The sequence below is a fragment of the Struthio camelus genome, chromosome 2 (assembly GCF_040807025.1).
Source record: "Struthio camelus isolate bStrCam1 chromosome 2, bStrCam1.hap1, whole genome shotgun sequence".
NCBI classification, from domain to species: domain Eukaryota; kingdom Metazoa; phylum Chordata; class Aves; order Struthioniformes; family Struthionidae; genus Struthio; species Struthio camelus.
Genome location: NC_090943.1, coordinates 35,780,490 through 35,806,110, shown reverse-complemented (window position 1 = coordinate 35,806,110; position 25,621 = coordinate 35,780,490). Strand labels below are relative to the sequence as shown.

At 36.2% G+C, this 25,621-nt stretch overlaps 1 protein-coding gene across 4 annotated transcripts in view; it reads right to left on the bottom strand.

Annotated features, from left to right (window-relative positions):
• ITGB8 (integrin subunit beta 8) overlaps positions 1-25,621 on the bottom strand; it is a 51,485-nt gene that overhangs the window by 11,764 nt on the left and 14,100 nt on the right. For 2 of the 4 annotated variants that reach the window (XM_068935058.1, XM_068935054.1), the window contains exons 2-9: positions 22,880-22,965; positions 19,494-19,668; positions 15,483-15,729; positions 13,411-13,576; positions 10,481-10,639; positions 5,584-5,706; positions 5,398-5,487; positions 3,003-3,137 (exon numbers count right to left, since the gene is read on the bottom strand). In XM_068935058.1, the coding sequence (XP_068791159.1) occupies positions 3,003-3,137; positions 5,398-5,487; positions 5,584-5,706; positions 10,481-10,639; positions 13,411-13,576; positions 15,483-15,729; positions 19,494-19,668; positions 22,880-22,965 (1,181 nt within the window). The remainder of the gene's footprint in view (positions 1-3,002; positions 3,138-5,397; positions 5,488-5,583; positions 5,707-10,480; positions 10,640-13,410; positions 13,577-15,482; positions 15,730-19,493; positions 19,669-22,879; positions 22,966-25,621) is intronic. The other 2 variants (XM_068935055.1, XM_068935057.1) reach the window with 2 other exon arrangements.

Below are 25,621 nucleotides of genomic sequence, written 5' to 3'. Positions count from 1 at the left end.
TTTTACATTATGTATGTATGTGTACTAGGTAGTAAGGACAAAATACATGGTGGCTATTTGTGAAATATGACATACCAGTAATGACAAGCATCACAAATACAATTAAAACCCTAACAGTAAAAGAATGATAGCAGTCTACATTTCATGTTATGGAGGCATGACTGCAGAAAAGTTAAGTACAAGTTAAATACTCACAGAATTATCATTATTATTATCCTGCTTTTATTTGACATATCTATTATGTGCATATTATAGAAATACTCTGATCAGAATTGGGACTTGATGGTGCAAGACAATACGCACATTAGAAGCAGAGACACTCTTCCTAAAGGGAATCTATAATGAATGTTCCTGTTGCAGAAACAATCTGTGCCAACGTAAAATACACCAGATTTTTAGGACAGTTCTCTCTACTTCTACTAAAATAGAGAACTGGCTCAGGCCTTAGCAGCAGCTTGTTTTTGCCACTGAGTTTTTGCCACTTAGAGAGTAAGGAGAAGAGGTCACAGAGTGAAAGGTCCAAGTGGGAATCGAGAGTACTGCAATTAGCTGGCCTTGCTGCTCTTGCTGCAGCCCTGGGCATACAGCAAGTGCTGCTCTGAGAGAATCCAGCACCCATTCCCTAGTCACGTCCCCCTTCCACGGCTACAGCCACCAGCCCCTGTTTCCTCACCCCTGACAGTGTCAGCTGCAGCAGCAGCCCCCTTAGCTTTCTGCTGTTCTGGCATGGGACCCCGGATGATTTTGGTGCTCTAGGCAACTTCCGTTGAGCTAGCATCCATCCCTACCAAAACTCTTCAACATCTTTGACATCTGTAATACATTCACTGCAGAGCAATCTTTGTATTTGGCACTTGGGTTTTGTTTGTTTGTTTGTTTTTGACTGGTGGGTTTTTGAAAGGATCTTCTCAGTACAGCTTTTTAGCCTGCTGACTGAAAACGATTTTTCTTAGACTCCTCACAAAGCAAATATAACTAAGGAAAGAAAAAAAAAGAGAAAAAAGGTGATAAGAGAGCCCAAGAGAAGCGAGTATTTTCACTCTACTCTTTATCCTCTAAGAACAAAGATTTCTAAATCAAACAGCAGATATGGAAACGTAAGAACTGATTGCAGAAGAGGCTGAAACTATCCACAAAGACTATCCGCATTCATTTCTTACAGTCTTCTCCCCCTCCCGCCGCACCCCCACACTAGAATAGCCAACCTCTTGTTTGACAATGGCATCTTTGTGATGAGCTGGGCTGTGGCAGCATACACGAACAACAGTAGAAGACTGTTGTGCGGAAAGGCATGCACTTCGTTAACTGTAGTATCGAGTGTACATAAAGGTTTTGTCACTCCCTTTTCTTTTCCTCTTTTTGTAAAAATGTGCCCCTATACACATACCTCTCAGCTGCCTAGAATCCCTGTGCATCAGACTTCCTCCATTAGGTTACAGGGCAAAAGTGTGGATATGCATTAATTCATATGGCAGGTGCACATCACGTGGGGAGGAAAGCCTGCAGCTAGAGAATGTCCTTTTTATTCAACACAGAATCCTGCTAGAAAATACAGTCTTCATGTACAATACAGTACTGGAAGAATGGCCGGGAAATGGGAGAGAAGGGCAAATAATATCTTGCACACAAGCCATGAAATTTGACAGATCTGAACACAGTAGCAGAAAGACTAAACATAATACAACTATACAGTTATGACAGTGTGAACATTGACACTCACTGACAGCCAAACTTAGTTTTGCAACCCCTAAAGAGGCCGTAGGACTCTTCCAGAATATAATACACTTTTGTGTTTTGGTAAGAAAAGGAAGGAAGAAGGATTAGACAATGAAAGGAATGTGAGAATTAAGGAAAAGCACTTTGCCTGCAAACAAATACTGAAAGGAGGATTTATGGTTAAAAATAATTTAATCTCTTGAGGATGGCTCATTTTCAACTGCTGTTAGCTTTAGGACCACATGTAATCTTTTACAATCAACTGGCTTGGCTTTTTATTAAAAAGAAGCAGATCTAAATATTTTTCTTTTCATTAAACAGAACAAATTCCAGTCCTATTTCTTATGACTTGCACAGGACACAACACTGTAGAAAAGATGAATTAAGAAGAAAAAACATAGCAAATCTCCTCAAACTGTATGAGCTAAACAGCAGCAAATCACGCAGACAAATTTAGAAACGTATAAAATACATTTCAATTAACATACTCAGAATTCACACATTTAATCTACTCATTTGTAAGGTTGTTTCTACACATAGACACAAATAACATCACATCAGCTGAGCCACGTGTACACGGCAAGAAGGAAAAAAACCTCTTGACCCTACACTCCAGAAACACAGACCTCTTCCTGGCAAGTAAAATGAGTTGCTCTGCTAGTCCAAGTAACCAAATAAATATATCAAGGCACAGAGAAGTTGTTCTGGGAAGAAAACCACATTCTTTATATTAGCCAGACGTCATCTTCCCCTGCATTTTCTCTGTGTGTGATATTCCAGTTTTAAAACCAATTTTATTCAGTAGGTGGCACTGGCCCAGACAGGGATAAGGCATTTTATGTATTTCATTTAGAAAATGCACTAATTATCCACACAGAAGACTACTTTATAACACACACAGAGTCAAAGGTGGAGTCTCATACCGATCCAAGGAGCAAGAATTCTAATGATCCTTTCCCACTGGGTGATTATCTTTCACCCTCTTAAAATACAAAACTCATCACAATGAACATCACAATTGTGTCCAGTGATGGACTAAGGAGGAGAGTTTCAATGGACGTTAGCTTTTGGGCAAAGCTTTGAGCCTTAGTTCTATGAGATTAGTGAGAATTAAAATAAGATTCAGGAAAAACAGAACCAGAGAATAATAGAGAGTCTGTGACCACAAATCACAAATATCCATTTTCAGTTGCAATAAATCCTTATAAGATTTAACACCATTGAAAACCAACCAAAGAGAAAAATAAGTATCTGAATTCCTTAAAGAATGAGAAATCTCAACATACTTCTTCATTATATCCCACATTTTTACATCCTTCCATGCCTGTTTTTTTACTTCCATCAGGACAGATTGCAGTGATATTGAAATTAAGATCTTGGATCTGGTTATCCACTTGAATTTTCACTTCAGAGATTAGTTTCTGTAACAAAAAAACAACTTTTATTCGCATTGCATCCCAACATATAATGTGCATTAGCGACTAACACCAAGTACTGCTACTGTGTCTGATTAAAAACAAAGAAAGCTTATCTGTCTCAATAAAGGAATGAATTCAAGTATTGTTTCTCATATAAACACCCAGTAACATTCCAAATATACACAACCAGTGAACTGGCAATTCTGAAATTATATTTTCCACGTATAAACATTTTCAGCTATTTTATGTGGTTTTGGAACCATATTTTGATAATTTGAAAACCTATTCTAAAAACCATGTGTAACAAAAACTGGTTTTTATTTGAGAGGCAGTACTGTCCTTTAGCCATATATTTAAAAATAAACTGTAAATACTGTAGTATTACAGCAATGTAATGTACAATTCTATGTACAATCTACAATTCTGTGTACAATAGTACAGCTATTCTTAAGCAGCAGAAAAGATTCCTAATTGACTTGACACTTTAAACTTCTGATATTTTGCATCTTGGAAAAGTTTCCTCTGAACAAACCTCAGGGAGATCTAAAGGTTACTGGGGTTATTCTTAGTGATTTATTCAGGTAAGAACTAAGACTGCATAAATCAACAAGTGGTTGATTCTCATCAGGGCTTTTTAGAATATAAAATAATGAAAAAAATCAAAAATTCTGCAAAAAATATTTGCTGTGTCCTCTAAAATTCAACTTACTAATTATGAAAGAAATATTACTTCTTGACCTCTTATAATTTATTAAAGCTGGTTGTACAAACTGATGAACTGAAAACTGCATAAAGAGTTTATTAAAATTCCTTACATTTTAGAATTAAAAAAAATCAGTTCAGTGGGATATTTTTACTTTTATAAATGGAAATTTAATTACATGAATCTGAACATATGTTTATCTTAATGACTTTTTGAAAAGTAGTGAGTCATCTTTGGCATTTTAGCCAGGGATTTTCAGCCAGGGTTTTCCGCAACTAAGCCAATAGGTTTCCCTGCTTAGAACAAAAGTGCAAGAGGCCCACTATCATCTAACATCAACACTAAATTTATTTTCTTATGTACGTACTTTTGTTTTCAAGAGAGTAAAGCATTCAGGCCTGGTTCACCTTGTGTTTGTAAATTACAGGCCACTAAAACCATGGAAAAAAAATGAAAGTATCAAACCCGATAAAATTTAGGATGAGAAGGAAGATGATGTCTAAAAAACGAAAATAAGGCAAGAGCAAAGAGTGGGTGGCCAAAGCAGGAAAGTCCCAAAGAATCTTCTATATAACTAAGTGATTATTTTGTAAATTTTCATTTCCTTTCCTTGAATGTTTGCCCTACATTGTCCTCTAGAAAGTGGGATACAATTTAGGATGGACAATGTAAAAGTGGTAGTTTAACAAGAAATAATGCATTCATCCTGTAGTATGCAAAAGGACCATAATCTTCAAAAAACTGAGCCAGTAATATTTCATGATTTCCTGAAAACTTCTATGAGTAGTAAAAGACATCGGGCTGGGCTCCTCATTATGTCAGATCTGCTGAAAACATTCAACTTCCTAATCAAAGCAACAAGTGACTTTATATTCTTTACTATCCTATTACTTTCACTTGTGAAGAACTTCATGTGAAAATTCACAAAGCTATTTCTATTGCTCTCTCTCAGGTCCCTATCAAAACTCTCCTTCACTGCAATGCTGCAAAAATTTGAGCCATTAGGCTGCTGTGTGTGACATAAATGCTGCTTTTCATGATATTCACCATTGTCCAAACACCTCCTTGCAAATTCAGACTTGCTGTCTGTTTCTAAGACCTGTACTGTAAAACTCTCTAGGCACTGGAGTGCCCTTTTTTCTCTAAATTTATATGGTGCCTATACAATGATGTATGGTCCATAACTACAGACCTGAGATGCCAAATTACATATAAGTAAGTCAGATATTTCTGCGAAGTAACATGACAAAAGCGCAGAGAATCAAATAGCATATTTAGGGGCATCCTTAGTAAAGAAAGCAGTGCTAGCTCTTGGCTTTGAGAACCAACAATCTGGGGATTTGAGAGCCATCACAAGATAGTTTCACCTACCATCCTGGATATTCAGAAAAGTAGAAAGCCTATCCTCATGGACTCCAGATAGGAGTCAAGACCCTTCTAGGTATCCATGAAAATTCCAGTTTCAGGCTCTCCATTACTAAAGGTGAAAAATCCTTGTACAAATTCATTATATATACATCATATATATGTTATATATACATATAGTCATTCTAACCATACCTGATAGGCTTCTACCACCAAATCATTGAGATTTGCTGCTTGTGATTCTATCTGTCTTGCAACAGTACCAGGCAACAGAGGTAACAGATCCTAAAAAAAATATAATCATTTATGCATAGTTTTTATTTTTAATATAAATATTGTTCTTCTAAAATTATGGAAAAAATTTTCAGGTTTCTAACCTACTTTATACCAATGAAACTGGCTTCCTTGAACTGCGAAAATAACATTGATGTTATTGTCAATCAACTTTTCAGAAAGCTGCCCAAGTGATGGATGCTCCTGCAAAATACAACAGACCAGAGAAGACTGCAGTTTAGTAGAAAAAACCTTACATTTGATATGTTATGCTATACAGGATTCCAAAACCACCCTAATCCTTTCTTTTGAAATTTACAGAGGAATCCTAGGTCTACATCCAAACGACGGTGGGACCAACCCAACAGACAAACCATGACAAAAAATCATCAGGCCATCAGCTAGATTGTGACTGGCCTATCTGTTGCCAGCTACACTGTGGTGCTGCACACTTGGAGGACTCACTGAACTCTCTTCATATGGTACCATTTTGTTGGTGTTGAGTCTGGTGCTTGTGAAACAGCAACTGGATATGGCATTGCCTGTGTTCTGTCTAGGATAATGACGGAACTCTTGAGAACAGTAGGAGGGCTCTTGCACTAATATTAGGGAGAAAAAATGACATGGGGCACTGAGATGAGGTGTATTTTGGGGAATGGCAAGGCTACTGAATGGCAGAGTAATTAGAGTTTGTTTCCTAGATATGTATTTTGGCACTAGGGATGAGATACATCAGTTCAGCATAAGCACTGGCCCAGGCTCTAGCCATCTCAATAGTCTAATCTTATTTGTGACTGATACCTTTCTCCTATCCTTTTGTGTCTAAGACCTGCCTTGGCAGTGATGCCTCTAAGTCCTCACAGCACAGGTCTGCTACGTTTTCTGAACCACACTTGTGCTTGGTGCTTGAAAAAAGTGGCATGAGTTTCATGTTTTTCCCCAATATTTCCTCTTATTTGGTGAAGTGTCTATGATGGTATGTCCTATGCCAGTGACAGTGGTATGACCTGCTGGTCATTTGTTGCTGGAATGAGAGATCTGACACTTGGATTTGGAACAAGGGGTATGTTACTATCCCCTAATCCAAGAGTATGGGGAAGCACAAAGATGTCTAGGTGGTCTCAGTGGGCTTTGTACATCTGGGCCATGTGAGATCTTTCCAATTCTGGTATTCTAAAATATACTGTACCTGCAAGTTATCATTGCTTTATTACACATCTGTGACTGCTTCTCAAAAAGTAAATTCAACACTTAAAATTCATGACTGACCACAGAGCAGTGGTGGGGGCCTTGGCCAGTATTACCCCTTATAGAGATGTCATCTGGACACCTGTCCATTTGTGTTGAGCCCTTCAACCTCTTTCTGCCTCATATACTTCTGCTGTCCTTCTGTCCCTGACTTTTTTCATCATCCATCCTCTATTCTCTCACTCTCTCTCTGTCTTTTGCGCACACACTCTCTCTCTCCCTCTCTTTTCCCATTTTCCTGAACGATTCATTAGTTCTCAGAGACTTCATTGCTATTCAAGGCGCTCTGCAAGTCAACTGCTATCCTAACAGTAATTCAAATGCCAGGGCAGCAGACAGAAAGTTATGTAAGGGGGTAAAATCCATTTTCCATCATATTCCACCATTACAAATAGCCCACTCTAGAAAGAACTAAAAAGTCTCCTGCTGCAGTTTGATCTTAGCCAGGGTCCACAGATCTCACAAGTTTTTTACCCCTTAGTAGGAGACTGCATTGCTTAATACAAGTGATTAAAGTTAGGTGACACAGCAATACATGGGCCTTCTTATGGTTGCAGCTGGGGAATTGTGCACAGCACAATTATAGATGAAGCTCAGTGGCCCTGTTGCCGTTCTCAATAGCCTGCAGCACAGTACCGAGGCTTCCTTCCTTCTCCATGACCACAGATGATAGTGCTGAGGCCTCATCTGTGCTCCGTAACCCTGCATGCCACATGCACCTGTTTTGGCAGGTCACAGATGAAGCAAGTGGGTTCCAGGGCATGGAATAGCGAAGCCAGATCTTCGGCTACTACCTCCTGCCTTGTAAATATGTGAAAGACAAGGACAGTGTTGAGGAATCGTTAGATGGTAGTCAAATAAATAAGTCTCCTGCTTAACATATGACAGTAGACATGTCTGAATTCCAGCAAAGTGACTCTTCAACATCTGCAACTAATGGCAAAAATCTTGAGATCAGTGGTATCAGAACTGGGTTTCCAAGCCCTGATGAAAAAAATACGTATTCTGATGGAGATTACTGAAGACAAGAGATGATATTGCTTGCCATAAAAATCTTGCTATGCTTTATGATTTTTTCTCTTATCTTTTCCCACTGCCAGTCAGGAGAATGTATTCTCATCTTCTTTCCTGTTCCAATTACTATTTTAACCAACTGTGTTCTTAAGCTGAGAAGATAACTAATACATGTGTTAAGTATTTCAGAAAGGTGAGTGAGCTAAGCACATATCTAACTAAAATGGACTATATTTCTGTCCTGTCTTATGCCTTTTTGCTGACCTTTGGACAACTACTTAACAAAAGTTAGGAAGAAGACAGTCAGAAAAGTGACTAACCAGAAACCTTTTTGTTTTATAGGTTAAGTTTATGCAAAGATAAAGCAAAGTCCTCTTAACTGGCAGAACAAAGAAGATGCAAAAATATGCCAAAATGCCATCTGATCTATAGAAGCAGAAACTAAGAATGAAGGTATGAATATAGTGTGAGTACAGACAGCTCTTTAATTCAGCATATCACATCAATGACATTCAATTTAAATAGATTTTTGTTTGTTTGATTTCCTGTTTTCTCTTGTTCATTTGAAACTCCAGCTTCTTTCTGTTTCTTTATGAATCTCTGGCTATTGAGAATATGACTAAAATAATCACAGGATATATGACACTGAGGAGCGGGAAAAAAAAAGCAGGAAACCAGTACACCTACCCTTGTAGCCATTATTGTATTATCACGTCAAATCTAGTCCAGAAAATATCTGATACTGAGAAAGAGTGCCATTCTGCTCCTTCTCTATTACAAAAATTTACATGTTGGCACACAAGAATTACTCTGTGGCAGAAAAGAAATAGGGCCTAGCAGCCAACAAACACACTGGCCAAAATGTGCCACCATAGAGCTTTGCCTCTTTCAAGGTCATTTCATTTGGATGGCTCAAAAGACTACCTAATTTCACAGAAAGCATCATAGCAATAATCATGGAGGTTTCTTATTCTATATGGGACAGTAAAATCATGATTCCTCAGTTCTGAATCCAGAAAATCATTTAAAACTTTCTTCAGTCAACCATCCGTCATTGTTGCTTAGACAGAGATTAATTCATTTTTTTGTTATTTTATATTGGTTCGTTTTTTCCAGCTGAGATAGAAGATTATTTCTCAAGCTGGACAGAAAATAAAAAGAATGTGTTTTGAAACAGATAATATCTTTATTATCAAAGGAATCCTGAACACCAGAGAAAGATTTCTATCTACAGCAAGTGTTTAATAACCAGAGCCAAATTCCTCTCAGTTACTGTATTGCAACTCCTCTGTACTGGAAAAAAAAAAAGGAAAAGAAAAAGATTGCATCAGTCACTCTTTTAAAAAAGGAAGAAAAAAGATGGGGAGACCATAACCTATAAGTATACTCCCCTTTGGGAGAGGAAAGTTTCTGGATTACTTGCCTTAGGTAGAATAAAGGAAGGGGTGTTTTAATCACAGGAACACTGTAGCAATACTGAAACCAAACAGACTAGCTAGAGGGAAATAAATAATTCCGACATCTAAGAAGGAATGTTCAAAAGGTGTCAGAGGGAGTATATTAATGTAGAACATCAGATAATTGGAAATCCAAACAACCTTCCTGTCAGCTTATGCTGAACTCCCTCCTCCTTTCCGAAAGGTTCTTAACACCCACCTATTCCAGGAAACCTTCCGTATTTCATGATCACACACTGCCCAGCAGCTGCTTACTGCTGCCTCGCCATCCTTGTAAATATCAGTCGTTTGGACTAAATTCAGGCCTAGCCTAACTTGCACGTAACCCTCACTGACCACACTAGCACATTCCCAGCTTGTATCAGAACTGAACACCAGCTGGGGCCTTTAGCAAAGTGAAGTTAGCACTGGGAAGAAAACTGTAATGTCCTCTCATTGACACCATAATTTATATATCCATTTTCTGATTATTTGATGATTGCATAGCATAAAATTAATGATTCACATTTCTTGAGACTTAAAAAATAGTCAATGCAATTAAATATTACAAATCTCAGAAAAAAAACCTTTCTTAAACCGCTCATGACTATTTTAGCCTTCTCGAAGAAATACTTCTGCAAGCTAAAAATATCTGCTGATATCATTTTGCAAGAATAAATTTGATGACATTTTTTGTACAGGTATCAGACATTGGTTTTACGTTATCATATACTGGTTTTATACTGAGATTCAAATATGTTTGATATTATATTAACACAACAAAGCTCTGTGGCATAAGAATATTTTCTAGTCCATCAAGGTCGAATTAGTTCATTGCTATTGTACAACTTCTGTTTTGCTCCTACAGAGCCTTTTCTATTAATGAAACTATGCGTCTTCTGAACGTAAAGCATAACCACTACTTTGGTCTTACTTGCAGAACCATGCAATTATTACATATTGCCAGCTTCATATCATGGAAAATATCACAACAGAAAATTCTTCCTCATATTTTATAAGAAACATACATGATTTTTATGATATGATAACATTAAAAAAAAAGACATCAAGAAATAATAATGTATTCTCCTCTGCTGCATACTGCTGACTTGGACTCCAAAATACTTTATCGCAGGTAAAAAGAATGTCACTATTTCCTGGCAATTGATTCTTCATTTCACAGCTTGCCTAGCTGGGCTAATATTATTCTAATAACTGAAGTAAAAGTAATGCATTAACACCAATCTACATTTTTTTCTACATTTTAACACTGCTTCCCTGAAGGCAGAATACGATGTATACCTTACCATACTTGTAGCTTTGACATACACATTATCTTTCAGATGGCAGTTTCCATCATGGGGAATTACTATCCCTGCTAATTTACTATCAAGGGCCAGATGGGAAGTTTGATCTGTCATCACAAGAAGTAGTCGCTTTGCTTCTTTGCGCCATCCAATATGACTCTAAAAACAAAACAAAAATAAGCATAAGAAAGCAGTAACAACCTATTTTCTAAAATAATAGAGAACAATATGAACGTTTAATGTAAATTCATAGATACTGCGCTACTTAGGAGCACTGAGTTTAAACAAGGATATTTAAAACATTCATTCTTTTTTTTTTTTTGTATATGTATATCATGCCCTAAGTCTGCAAACTACTTCTGTGAGTTAGAGATCCATTTACTACGTTCTCTCCTTTTTGAAGAGAGATCCCTTAAAATATATACAAGTTATGCATTATATAGTGGGCTTGGGCAACAGCTGCCACTTTATGTGTGTCTCTTATATACAAATGCAACTGCATAGCACTTGTATAATTCTCTAAGATCTATAAAGCATTGCAGTCTTTATTGAGATCACCACTTGGCATCCTCTTTCATTTTTTCTTGCTGTTTTCTTGAAATTCTTGTCATCCCATGATTTTCTTTTTCTACATGACTTCCCAGAAAGGACACTCACATATGATCAACCAATGAATAAACTAAAGCTTGAGTGTCTTCATCCACCTACAAACTGAGAAATCTCTTATTATGCACCAAAAGACTATGCACATCCACCACCTAAGAGGTTAATGACATAGAGTCATCAGTAAGGGTGAATTTAATGTGCTTTAGGAATTCAGTAATGTGGAAGAGCTAGCAAGGTAAGCTTATATCTAAACTGGGTTGGGTGCCAACTTGTATTGCCATAAGATTTATTTCCCTGCAAGGAATAAATGTCTGCTTAAAAATCAAACTTTAGAGAGGCTCACATGAACCCCATCATATGCTTTTTAATTCTTCCTCTAATTTTCTCCATTTTTTCTTCAGTGATTCCACTTCCTCCTCCTTTTTCCTTCTTCCTTGTTTCTCCTTCCTATAACTCTGTTGCATCTGTGCCACTTCCCTTAACACTTCAGTTATCATTCATCTCATGTGAAATGTGTCTGCAATCCAGCCCATATATTCAGCGAGGCTGCGTAAATTATTTGCTACCCTTCATTGCTTTGCTTTCCAGAAAGGGCTTTATCTCCTTTTTCAGACTCATTACTTGCCAGCTCTGAATGAGGAATAACAGTAGTGATAATAAGTGCAGAGGGTGTGGTGTCTTTTCTAGCTTATATATTAGCCACGAGCCTGATTCAGCCAATCCTAGACAGTATCACCCTAAAGAGGGAGTATTTTAAGTTTTATTTATAAATAGATTATATCTTAAATAATCCCAAATTCCATACCAAATTCTTCTCCAGAAATGTAGAACCTGCTTGCTCCTAAGACTCCACCATTTCACTTTGTCAGCTCAGTACTCCTACCTACATACATCATAGCAACCAAAATTTTAAGTAGCTTCATGTCTTAACCTGCTACTGCTTGCAACAGGGATGTACTGGTTGCAGCAAGTTGGAGAAAGTTATAAAGTTCTATTGTAGGCAAAATGAGCGCACATTAATAATATAAGTTATCGTTCACGATGGTAGTTATGAATTGCACATTGTTCTCATCCATTTTGGTTCACAATTCAGTCAGCAGGAAAGCATTCCCATTCTCATGAATATTTCTCTTTTATTGTTTTTGGAAGCATACGTTATTCTCAAACTTGAATGTCATAAATGTGGAATCTGTCCAATGACAAACACTAAATTTTAAGGACTATTTCTAGTGCTTCAGAGTAATTTTTATAACAGCTGTGATCAGTGTCTGTGAAGAATGGCTTTTATTCACCTGTTTTACAGCTCATGAAATTTTGAAAATAAAATTGGGGCCAAGCCATTCATTTTTAGCATAGTTTGGATTCCTTTTTGGTCTTAACTCATTCTACCGCTCCAAAAAAGAATGTGAAGATGGGCAAGATAAAAGAATTACACTGATATTATCCCAAGGGACTAGAACCACACCAAAATCCTGTAATTCAGATAGGAGTTGAATCACTTAATGCAAGAGGACCATAAAGAGTATCTTATAAAGCACTACTTAACCCACAAATCAGGTGATTTAGAAAATTTCTATCGCACTGCTAGGCATACAAGGAAAAGGACATTCAGAAGAGCCCTTTGGAGCAGACAAATTCTTACTATTTAATATGCTTACAGCCTGGGATCTACTGATGCAGATATTTTTCATCCCTTTCTACATGGGAGTGATGGTGATGCAACTCTTATCAATATATGAAAGTGAAATTTCAGTTGATTTTTATGTAAATATGAACTCTTTAAAAGCAGAGATTACACTGAAGTGCATTTGTTTTCAGCATTTATGCAAGGAGATAAATAACTGACCCTTCAGTTTTCAAATACACTGTTAAGTAGAAGATATCAGAAATGTCAAATGGTATGTCTTTATTTAGGAACAAAAAGAGAGCTTTAATGATTTTTTTGAATTTTGTAATGGTTTGAAAGTAATATATGTGTCTGTTTAAGCAAGAAGCAGTTACTTTCATGATCCTAGTGCTCTGCCGGTTAGGTTGAACCAAAAAGGATAAAAATAGACTTTGACTCTGGAAGTAAAAGCAGGATTTTTAGACAAACATGCTTCAAAATGCCACACTATAAAGGACATCATTAACTAGTATTGAAAAAAATTTCCTTGGGCTATCCTTTTTCACTTTCAACTGGAAACAGATATGTGAAATAAGAAATCTTACTATTGTCAGGCACTGAACTGACATTTAGAATTCAAGAACATCGAACACAGACGTACTGAGATATATATCCATGCCTGAGTTACCATTTGGTCTTTTGTTCATAAACTCCTTACCTGGCACACAGCTGCTTGGAGCATTGCATCAAAACCCCCTTCGGGTGTATCAATATTCCCAGAAATTTTTTGTTTATTCACTACGTTTCTGAATTCTGCTATGTTGTCAGTCAGTGACAGCACATGAATATAACCGTGAGGAGGCATACAATCTAAATTATAATCACTGCATGAAAAAAACAAAATATAAAACAACAAAAACAAATAAAAACATGTCCATGAAATTCCATATTTTCCATTTGAAAGAGATGTGTATATTTCTTATCAACCCATAAAACCAAGTTAATAAGGAAGATGTATATACACACAGTAAAATAAACACTTAAAGAAAGAAAAATAACTGCACATGAGATGAATTTCAGTGGGAACCAGTTCAATTTTTTTTTTTTAATAACAAATTTTTCTATTTTGTATATTCTATTTTGATATTTTGTATAAATTTATACAATATAAATATAATTACTATAGTCACAGTAAATATGTAGTATTTCTATATAGAATGAGAAGGAACATATCATGACAGATGTTATGATCTCATAAAATATATTATGCCTTCTGGAATGTCCATGGAATGATGCAGCTTCACTTTCTGTTATATTGACAAAGAGCTACCAGATAATAAGATCCTGTAATAAATAGCTTGACGCACAGGATACAGGATTCAAACCTAAAATCATCAAATTTAAGTTCCTACATCCACTATTAGGATGTAAAAGTATATAAAACCGATGCTGCCAGTTACCTCATTACACGGATGAGAAACTACACTTTCAGTATCTGGAGTTGTCAAATAATACCGTTTGAAATGATGTGTAAGGGAAGAAAGTATTAAGTTTAACATAAGCAAGCTAGTGCAATAGCACTTATACAGATTGTTGCTTTGTGACCCACTTACAGTAGTGGAATTTATGGCACAAGCTGAAGTGCTCAGCTGATTCAGAGATCCTAAACAGGGTTTATCTCACTCAAATTCTGTTGCATAGAGTCTAGTAATCTAGAATATTAATATTCTCCGTAGTAACTCTCCTCAGAGTAACCTATTCTCCTCTGACTCAATTTACTATCACTGAAGAGAAACTAGAGCTGTAAGAAGTTATACACCTGTAGACACCAACTTTAGGGCAAAATGAATCATGTCCTACAAGTGCACATTTACCTCTATCGACTATAGATAGTCTAGATGATTGCTTCGGAAATAGATGTTTATATTTATCTGAGGACTTCCACTAACGTACATTTCAAAAGTCATTGAAATTAAAAAAGATGCTTACGGACTTGACAGAATTTTGGATCAAGTCTTTTCAGGAAAGACAATAACTAGCAAGAAGATGTGAGCAGTTCAATATTCATTTTTTTCAAGCATTACAGTTTACGTATATTTGAATTTGCTGTGAATAATTTTGTCCTGTAGGAGGTCTGGGAAGTGATCCTTCACTTCTCCAATCAGTGAATGCAATGTATAAAAGAAAGACATAACACGGAAAAAAGAAATGCAATCCAGAACACCATTCTCATTTAAAATGGGAGGTTGTTCACGTAACAACTGCAGAATTAGATCAAAGGATTGCTTTTATTCATTAAATAAGCTAAAAGAAAGAAAATGCATCACATTTACAAAAGTAGAAATTCTAACAGGTCTTAATGAATACAAGACCATACACCAGAAGAGAAGTCTTAGGCAATAAAGTACAAAAATTTGTAAAAAATCTATACCACATATATCCAAAATAACTGATAACATATCAACTTACTATACAACTAAATGCAAAACATATTCAAATATACCTAAGATGCATTTACATCTAGAGTTTGGAAAGTTATATCTGTATAGTTTGGTTTGTTTTTAATAAATCAAGCATTGCATATTTTTTCTAATACAGCAGCAAACTCTGTTCTTCTAAAATCACTCTTCAGATATTTCAAAAGTAATCACCATATAAAATGTTAGTATTTTCTTAAGGACCTTGCTGGAGAACCAAAGTCTAATGAAACAGACACAGATTTTAAAGAGCTTTGAAAATAAAAATGCTTGATAATTTCTCAGTACTAAAGTAAACAGAAACACTACATACCTGCATTGATTATGGATTCTACCTGGGTGAATGCTAATATAGGGTGACACAGTTTTATCCACATATGATCCAAATCCAAGTCGAAAATCAAGAGAAATATTCTCCATCTTTTTAGATAAAGCAAATCCAACTGAATTTAATTTTTCTATATTGTTGTGCATAGAGGCTGAGACATCAACTAGATAATAGAGGTCCACAGGGTATTTCTCTAGAGGACGGACTTTTAATATAAAGTTTGCTTCGCTTCCTGATGCAAAGGAAACAAATAAGTTTATAATTTTTTTGAATGTACACTTAAAAATACCTTACTTTTAGTTTTGCAGGAACCTCAGCATAAAGCTGTTTGTGTCAGCAAACAGAAACAAACAAACAAACAGTCAAGAAAGCCTCCCAACAGTGAATGAAACCTTGAAGCATAGTTCTAAAACAAGCTGTAAAGGGGCTCTCTGTAAAACATACTGCTTTGTTTCCCCTGAAGGAATATTGTGTGATTTATTGAAAAAGTTTGTCTTTACCCGTTTTCTTCTAAATTCCTACTTATGCAATCCCTTTGGCATTATACCCAATAGCAGCTATGACTCAAAAAGTACATAGCTTTGCATACAAATTGTGGTTAGTCACTTCAAGACTAGCAGTTTTAAGTATATTATTGCACCGCGCATACAAAGCATTTGTCATTTGTTTCTAAAACTACACATGCATACTACAAAGAGACCAGAGCCTGAAAAACTCAGGTCAGTTATGCTACAAGTTTATATCAGTCTGCTTCTAAGGAGTCAATGAGAATGTCCAGTAGGACAAAAGAAAAAAAAAAGTAGGTTCTAATATTTAAAAAAATCCATCTTTTGGCCCAGACAAAACAGAACTATCCTTTTATCTGAGGATGACAAATATCTGTCTGTTCCGCAGAATCACATCACATTCTCTTACGTAATAAAAAAAAAATTAATGCTTTGGAAACCTCTAAAAAATAGTCGCCACATTTTTGCTTGCCTAATATTCTGCAATGCCAGCAAAAAAGTGTGATGTGATTGGACTATGGGCTTTGTAGTTTCAGTAATGCATGACTTCAAAATATTCATTATTTCATGACACCCAAAGTTCTAGCTATCTTGCAGCAGAAGCAGATCTTTGCATGAATGTCAAATCTAATTTGGTACTACACAACAAAGACCTGGCAAAGGACAGGTGGAAGCTAAGCATTATAGAAGGATCATGCAGCTTTTCAATAAAAGCTATCTAACCACTTTCTGAAATAGATTCACTAAAAAAATTAGTAAAATTTGACTTCTCTGTTCATGTCATTTGCTAGTGTAAAGGACATTGCTAGTTAAGACCATTGGATAACAAAAGTCAAGTACATTTAACACAACTGTATCCTTTTTTAATCAATCAAAGATCTGACACAATAAAGTTAAACATACAAAATACTTTTAAAATAGGCTCTCTACACAGTTTTTATTCCAATGTTCTTGGAACATTATCTACCTGAAAATCTCAGGAATTATCCACCTGAAAATTTCAGGATTTGTCTATATCAGGTCTTTCATGAACAAAACAGAATTTCAGAGTGTGGTAGCTTATGTGCTTCCTTTTGGGCTGTGTAAACTGAATTACTGAACCAGATCTCGAATTTGCATACAGCTAGATGCTAATGCAGCTTTTGTTTTCTCCTGTGTAAATCTTGACAGTTGGGATTTATGTAAACAGTGACAGAAAATCCAAATCAAAACAAAAATATCTTTGTTCTGCATGATTATTCTGCATCAAGTTTATGTTTTGAGGCACAGCTATACCTGTATATCTGTATATTTCCCCTGGGAATAAAATATGGCCAGAATGTAGTCTATATATGCTATAAATGCTATTCTTCTTCAGCCCTAGGAATTTCAGTCTTATGCAACCCTGAAGCGAGAGCTTCAGCAAAGCATATGGAACCCCAGACTCATTTTTACTGGTTAAAAGGTTAATGAAACCAAATTTTAGAGGGGTAAGTGTTCTATACGAATACAACGTGTCTCAAACCTTTCAAAAATAAATGTGATTATAGACATTTCTAGAGTTAGCTCAGCTCCTGAGACCTTTCTCACTACAAACTAGAGTATCACGCATTTCTTTGAAAGGAGAATGGGGAAAGGAGAGGAAGTGGTGTTATGTATTTCAGTTGTATTATTATACAGAAGATGGAAAACTAGAGTTCATTTGTGCTTTATGCTCCTGCAGTTCCTTTCTTTACAGGAAATGATCTTTTATACCAGGAGTTATCTTTCATACAGTGAAGATCAGCAAGTCATTAAGGTAGCTCACACCCTTCTTATTCACTTAATGTTTTTCTACCACAGACTGATCCCTTTTAAAAGATATACTTCTTTCTCTGACTAGTTTGCAAAAGAAAGAAAGAAAGAAAGAAAGAAAGAAAGAAAGAAAGAAAGAAAGAAAGAAAGAAAGAAAGAAAGAAAGAAAATTTTATAATGTGACACATACTCTGTACTTCTATCACCTACCCCTTCTCGTGTTGACTACATCCATTTGAAAGACATGAGACGTACACTGATCTGACTTTTGTATTAAGTGGTGGGCACACAGAGGTACACTAGAAAAATAGATCCATAAAAGGACTTGTAGATTCCTTTAGAGTCAGGCAGACAATTACTTCTTGGGCTTCTAAAATCAACATTCATATTCTCAAAACAGCTGCCTGCAACCAGAAATGACCCCTTCTGCTACAGACTGGGATCAGGAGCTCTTCAGTTTGATAAACTGGGCCAGCTCAGCTCAGTTGGTTTTCCTAAGTGAAGTGCTCTGCTGCCTGTCCAGGCTGTCAGGTCTGATCAAGACGAGCCTGATGGGACAGCCCCATGCAGGAGTGGGAACGTGCAGCCAATTCTGTTTTACACAACACTTCCATGGTCAAAGAATTTACTAAGATCCTGGCTGAACTAAGACTGATTCTCTTCTCTGTGTCAAGGTTTACCCGCTTTTCAAGCAAGTGCCCTCCTACAAAGTTCCTTCAGTGTATTTTATCCTTCCTGTTAAATTACCTTCATGTGGCATGGAACAATTAAATGTTCACTGGTAAAGAGAGTGCAAAAAAAGCAAGAATGACTTTATAGATTATTCTCATAACATTTCACTGGGAGAAGGGACATATGTCCCAAAAGTCACTCCACTGGATGTATCATCATTTCTTTCACTCTTCCTTTTGAAAGAACAGTGGTCTCAATATCAGGCCTTTTTAAAGGAGGAGGATAGGCATTAATATATAGGAGAAGGTTCAAGAACATTAAGTCTTAGGAGCTGCACATCCCCAAAGCACAGGATAAGCACTCGAGACTTCTTAATGGCTAGGCGACAGCTCCTTAGGTCGAGGATACTATTTTTAGGTGCATACTCTCTCTACTGCAGTCCTCCTAGAGAAATTAGGTGTTCACTTAGCTTTCGTAAATGAAATGTTAGGCATTGAATACCTAAGCCTCCTTTACAAATCCAACCCTTTCTTTCATACTGGCATTGGTACCTTCACAGTTGTCTAGTCAACGTGCTTTAAGGCAACCAAATAATCAAGAATCTTATCAAGTGCTGAATTTAAGAATTCTAGCCCAATTTACTTACAGTAAAGATTTGTAAGGAAAGTAATTTATATGCACTTAAGGGGAAAAAATTTTTGTAAGCAGCTAAATAAAAAGAATCAAGAAACCACAACAGAAAGGAAAACAGGAGAGTATCTAAAACCCTTTTTCCACTTATTGCTTGCATTATTTGGACCTTCAGCTGTGCTTGACAAAACGCTTATTGCTGAAAGCCGTCCTTGAGCACGGGAGTAACACCGTCATAGTCCTACAACGTCCTATAATGTTATAGCATCATTCTTCAAAATAATTATTCCAGCCATTTCATCACAAACTGTACTTAATATTTAATAATTAATAAATATTAATACATAATTAAGTTAATATATCATTAATATATAAGCAATTGATTATAATGTTAATGTTTTAGAGACAACCCAACCTGGACGCAGTTGGACTGAAACTTTTCCTGGTGTCACTTGTGTATTTGTTTCATGGTCACTCGGTATTGTTACATGAACTGTGGGATTTTCTACAAAATCTGATTGGCAGCCTCTTTTCATTAAGTTAAAAACAGTGTCACAGCGTCCTGTCTGTGCTGTGCCGGCCATGAAATCCTGTTTTATAAAAGACAAAAAGTACAAAACAATCTGAGCTGAAAAAAAACCAACTGTAGTATCTTCAAAAGGAATGCGAGAAACAAAATATTTAATAGTCTTTCAAACAATAAAATATGCTACTATAATTGCATAAATTGTAGGACTAGTTCATGGAAGCCATATGTTTTTAATAAGGCCAATGACAAAATACTTAAATTAGAAGTTAAACCTAATTGCTACAATGATTTTTTTCTACAAAGGACAAAACTTTTGTGTGAGAAAGAGGTTCTTGCACAACCAGAATAAACCGACTTTGGAGAAAAAGGAAACCCTGTACTGTCGTTATGTCACTACAAAAAGTTTTATGCCATGTTCACTGAATTAGTTCCACCAAGAAAATGTCATTCACACTACTTCAAAACATGTTGGTTTTCAGAGGAATCTACCAGTAATTTTACCTAAGCTAATATTTAAAAGTAGAAGCAGAAGTGAGCTTTAGATTTACCTAAGTTGAATTTGTCTACCACAGATATTTACGTTTTACCCCATACCCAAAATCAAATCCAAAGAGTAACTGGAATATATCATTTCAGTCCCCAGAAAGAGGAAGCTATGAACTACAGGACTGGAGAGTTTAAGATGCTACCAACATAAAAAGCCCCTGTAACAACAAAAAAATTGATTAGCTAAAGGATGATCTCAGAAGAAGCAGCATGTTCTTTGTTGCAGTGAAAGGGCAAAGTTGCCAAGATTGTGCCAATGCAATCCATTGCAAAATTCTTGCCTGACCACAAATCTGGTGATTAGCATGATCCTGATCATGCAGAGAAAAAAAAAAAAAAAGACTTGACAAGATCCTTTGTACTCTTTCAAAGCCTTGGTCCATCCCAGCCACAGCTGGAGATCAAACAATGGACAATCTCCGATATTTCAGAGGCAGATAGGGAAAATAAACAAAAAGTGCATGGAGCCAACCGTGCATTAGGGAATAGTTATCCAGAACCTAAAAGGACCAGGGAAACCCCTGAAGAATGAGACTGGATAGTCATGTATGGCTTAAAAGTACAGCTGGAAGTGCTGCAAGCACGCTGAACACGGTTCTGACATGTCCGTAGCCCCCAGCACCTACAGAGGTATGGGATAAACATAGGAGTCCACTGCACAGATGCCAACAACTACCACCATCACCCTCCTTGCTCATTCAGACTGCAGATATCTTTCAGAAGAAATGCTTTTGCTTAGCTAGTCTTTGGGCTTTTTGATCTAATCTCACATATAAAATTCAAAATAAAAAAGATAAGGATCTGGCAAATTCAAATCCCTAATAAAATATTCCAATAGCTACTCCTTCTAACAGGCAGGAAACGGTGTCCTGTTTAAAGGTTGAATTTGTTTCATCATTTGGTTTTATTTTTCTTTTGCCAGGAAGGCTGACAGATATTCTTATTCTCTTTGCTCTCCTTGCCAACAATTCCCCTATCTTTTCTACATGCAAAAGATTTAAACCATATAACTAGTCTGAATAACCCAAACTACTTAAGGGCATTAAGTCTTATTTTCTATGTTCCAGTTCATTTTTCTGGTCTACCTCTGACATAGCATTTCCATAACCTTCTTCAACACAGAAAACAGAGATTGTTTCTTGACTTGACTGCTATTTATATAGTATTTTTGATGTATACAGATTTCAAAAATTCAAGTTTTTTTAAGTGTGCAAAGAATTTAGCTACTCTTAGTGGTATCACTGACAACTGATACACATGTAGCATTTTATAAAGTTTATTGTGTGGGGGTATAAAGTCAACACATATCAGGTGTTCCTCAGGGCTGAAAAACATTGATTAGATAAACTAGCCACACTACGCTGAAAAACTACTCCTTTACCCTTTACTCAGGAAAAGTTCTCTCTGAATTAATAAGGGTTTTGCCATTCCACAAACATTGATGCTGCGCAGGTGAACTGAGTTTTAAAGGACAGTTTGACAAATGATTGACTTCCATGAACAAAAGATTGTCAGGATTGATGTGACCAGTGAGACGAGACACAGAGGAGAAGCCAAACTAGGTCAGTGCAGTGATCTGTGTGCCTGGTTAGAAGGAAGCTTATTGCATGTCTCTTGTGCTAGAAAGCTAAGAAGTGCTGTTCCAAGATAAATACAGATGTAGCTTGATAAAACTGTGTCCTTTGTAACAGAGGACATCAGATCACAGTAATGGACCACTCTGCACTGTAATCCATTGTGTCATATATGCATGTCGTTAGACTTCTCTTGTAAAACAGGCTCTCCATGCCTCTAATTATCCTTGAATTACTTGTCCTTATACTTGTTTCAGACTAAGTTAGTCATTCCAAGACACAATATCTCAGATAAAGCTACACTAATGCCTTATATAATTCCTTATCTCTTCTGGGCATACCCTAGGAATTTATCTGCCTTCTTTACTAAACTGAAAGCTATTAGAGATTGTTTGCAGGTGACCTTCAAAGTCATAAGCTTCAAAAGTATACAAGCTCTTAATTGCCAAAAAATAAAATTAAAAACCTTGCTCCTCTGAAGTGCTTAAAACGGTCCAGCTTTACTCAAAACAGTGTAATCCACTGTTTTTCTCCCTCACACAAAATTAGAAAACCTCATATTCTTATTGTTCCCCAAGGATTAACAATCCCAAAGGATTTCAGAATAATTCTTCCTAAAACGACAAATCTTTTGTGACAAGTCTCAGAATTGAGAGTTTCAAGTGTTAAAATAGAAGAGTATCATTTTTTTCCACTTGTGCCAGAGGTCATAATATACAGTGAAGTCAAAGTTAAATCCACTGTTAGTAAAACCTTTTGCTGAAATGCAATAAGCATATATGTATAGACTCGCTCTGATATAAAATAAGGGCTTAATATAAATTATTGATAAGTATTGATTTGCAGTCAAAAACTGGTGAACTCTGAAAGTTACTATATATCTGCCAAAGCTGTCTACAGAGCAGATGGAACACATTTAAAAGTTCTCACTTTATTTAAAATTACTGCAATTTTCCAAATAAAAGATTGTATTTTCTCTTTTGGAAAAAATATATATTCCACATGATTTCTCAGGTGCTGTTTCCAAAGGTTGTCTAAAAATATTTTCCTGATATTTCTCGCTATAGTTTTCATAATTGTAAAGTCTTTTATCTTTATAAAGATTAGACATCTAAAATATAAGGTCAAAAATAAATAAACCAAATGTCATACCTCTTGAGCACACCATCCACACTCTGGACCCAAAGCAAGGCACTTTGTGCATGTTACTGCATTGGAAGTGGCACATCTGTTTTCTGCTGCAATGAAATATAAAACCAAACATTCACGATTCATGATGATATGTGGGAATTGTAAATACTTAATTTTAAACTAAGATTTCAGAAATGACTTCACCAGATTAAGAGTGATGACATGACAACATAGCAAACCAGAAGTAAAATAGGTCAAAGGCAGGCTGCTGGTGGTATTTACAGAAGTTTTTGTAACTACAGTCCAGAACTATATATAAGGATAGAATAAAATCCATTCTCAAGTCCAAATTTCTAAAATCCTGATTTAGCATAATTTTGAAATAAAAGTTTATCTTTTGGCATGGACTTTGCTGATTTACTGCCTAACAGAAAACGTTTACCAGGTAGCTTATCTCTCTGTAGATTCTTTCAAGTCCTCTGCACCTAATGAGTTATTCATTATTCACTCTGTATGGAACCCAAAATATTTTCTCACTTTCTATAAATATCCCCTCCCTGCATTTTCTGGACAGAACTGTATGCCAGAAGAAGCAGATTATTTTTCTTTCAGAAGCAAATACAAATTTATCCAGGATTAAGTGTGTCATAGATGGAAGACTTTTATTATTCTGCTGCAGAAATCGCCCCTACTAACAGGCCTATGCGCAGATAAAACCTTTTCACGTCTTTGTTTTATAGGTCACTGCTCAACTTAGCACTATTTTTAAGTCTTTGCTATAAAACTTTGGCAGTCAGAGTTGAGAAGAACATATCCTTTTCAAGGGTTTCAGTTAGCTTGACTTGAATGTCAGCATTAGTGTATTCTTTCAGCCTGTTCGGTGCAAGTAACTTTTACATCAGTGTGTTTCTCCACGCGGCAGAATCAGCCTGTCAAGAGTTATGAGGAAGGTACATAATCTGACTCTTCAGTACACAGCACAGTAGTAGTAGCGTTTAACGTTAAACATTGCTTAGTGGCATATTCAACGTGGCATATTCAAGTCTTATGATTATAAAACATGCTGGAAAAAAAAAGAATAACTGCATACTGGAAAGTCTATATCTCTTAACTGATCCATCATTATAATGTGCATATCATCATATCACATCAGATTGAACAGAGGTTTGCTTTTCATTCAAAGTTTTGACCAGAGGTACCGTGTCAGATTACTTCTTTCCAACCTGCAATAATGCAAACCATCTCTCTTTTTTGAGTAATGATAACAGTTTCTCAAACTGAAAAGCAGCATTAGGAAAACATTTACTAAAATATCTTTTTATCTCTGTTTTACTGATTTCAGCTATGAATTCAAATAGGAAATCTAGCACCACATGAACCCTAGTCCTCAAAAATATCACTCTGAATAACAGGTGATCCAAGGAACTAATCACAGCTTGCAAGTTATTAGCATCAACAACATATATATCATCATTGGTATAAAGAAGACAGTAAAGTTTAATACAGCACAATTTCAGTGTTATACTAATAACATTTTAGGTTGGTGGGAATTTTATTAATTTCAAAGGTCAAACCTATATCTCCATTTCACATAAATGCTGTTTACAATTTTTGCCACGCAGTCAATATGAAAAGAGAAAAGTATATGAAAGGGAGAAAAACTGTTACAGATGTGAAAGAAACAATAAGCTGAAAAGCAGCCCAGAAAGGTGCTGGAACAGAGGAAAGTGATTAAGGGGTGGGAGACATGGACAGGAATAAATAAAGGAGGAGTTGCTAAGGAGAGTAAAAAGAACAAGACAAAATCCAAAAGGTTTTTGTTTGTTTATTATAAAAACAAACACAGCAAGTTTGACTTGGATGTGAAATGAGAGCAAGCTCACTCAACACTATTCTTTGATGCAATAAAACTTCTTTGCATTTATAAGAAGATGGTAGCTGTATTTTATGTACTGGAGTCTAAAGGACCAGACTTGGAGCCCATAGAAAATGTCCTTGCAAATCACAAGACATGAGAATGAGAGTGAGGATTCCAGGTTGGCAAAGTCATGCACAGGGTTGTAGAGTTTGCTGTAGACCTATTTCTAGACAGTATTTGTAAAGCACTAAGACAGAGGATGAAGACAGGTTGCTGAAGGAGGGAAAAATAAAAGGAACGTAAGTGTTCTAGGAAACATCACTTCTTATCTTCAGCTGGGTACCAAAGACAGCAGATACTGGAAGATATTATGAAAAAAAAACCCCAGATTATAGCAACAGATTCAGTGAAAGTGTCAAAGGACATGGAAAGATATGAATTGCTGATTTTCAGCATAGTAGCGGATGAAGACCACCACAGGGCAAAACAGAGAGGATATAAGGCATGAACTTTGAAGTTACCCATCAAGGAACCTCCACCTTCAAGGGACAGATCTATTCTGAGAATAAATAGTTGACAGGAAGAAATGAGAGACCTCTGTCTCTAGCTAAACAGATAAGGAATGAGTCTAATTCCTGGTCACTACTGCAATCAGTAAACCAAAGTAAACCAACAATGGAGTTTGGCCTAATTCTTTCCCACAGTAATTTCTGAGACTCCTCGCTTAAAACGTAGAATCCCAGCTACTTAATACAGGCAACATACCCTCCCAAATTGTCCCTTTCCCTAAATTAAATGCCTTTGAATATGTAACAAAACGGTATTAGTGTGTTGCACAACACATATGATGAAAAGAATAACAAATGTCTATGACTCGGATAACTGCATATTTCCAGATGCATCAG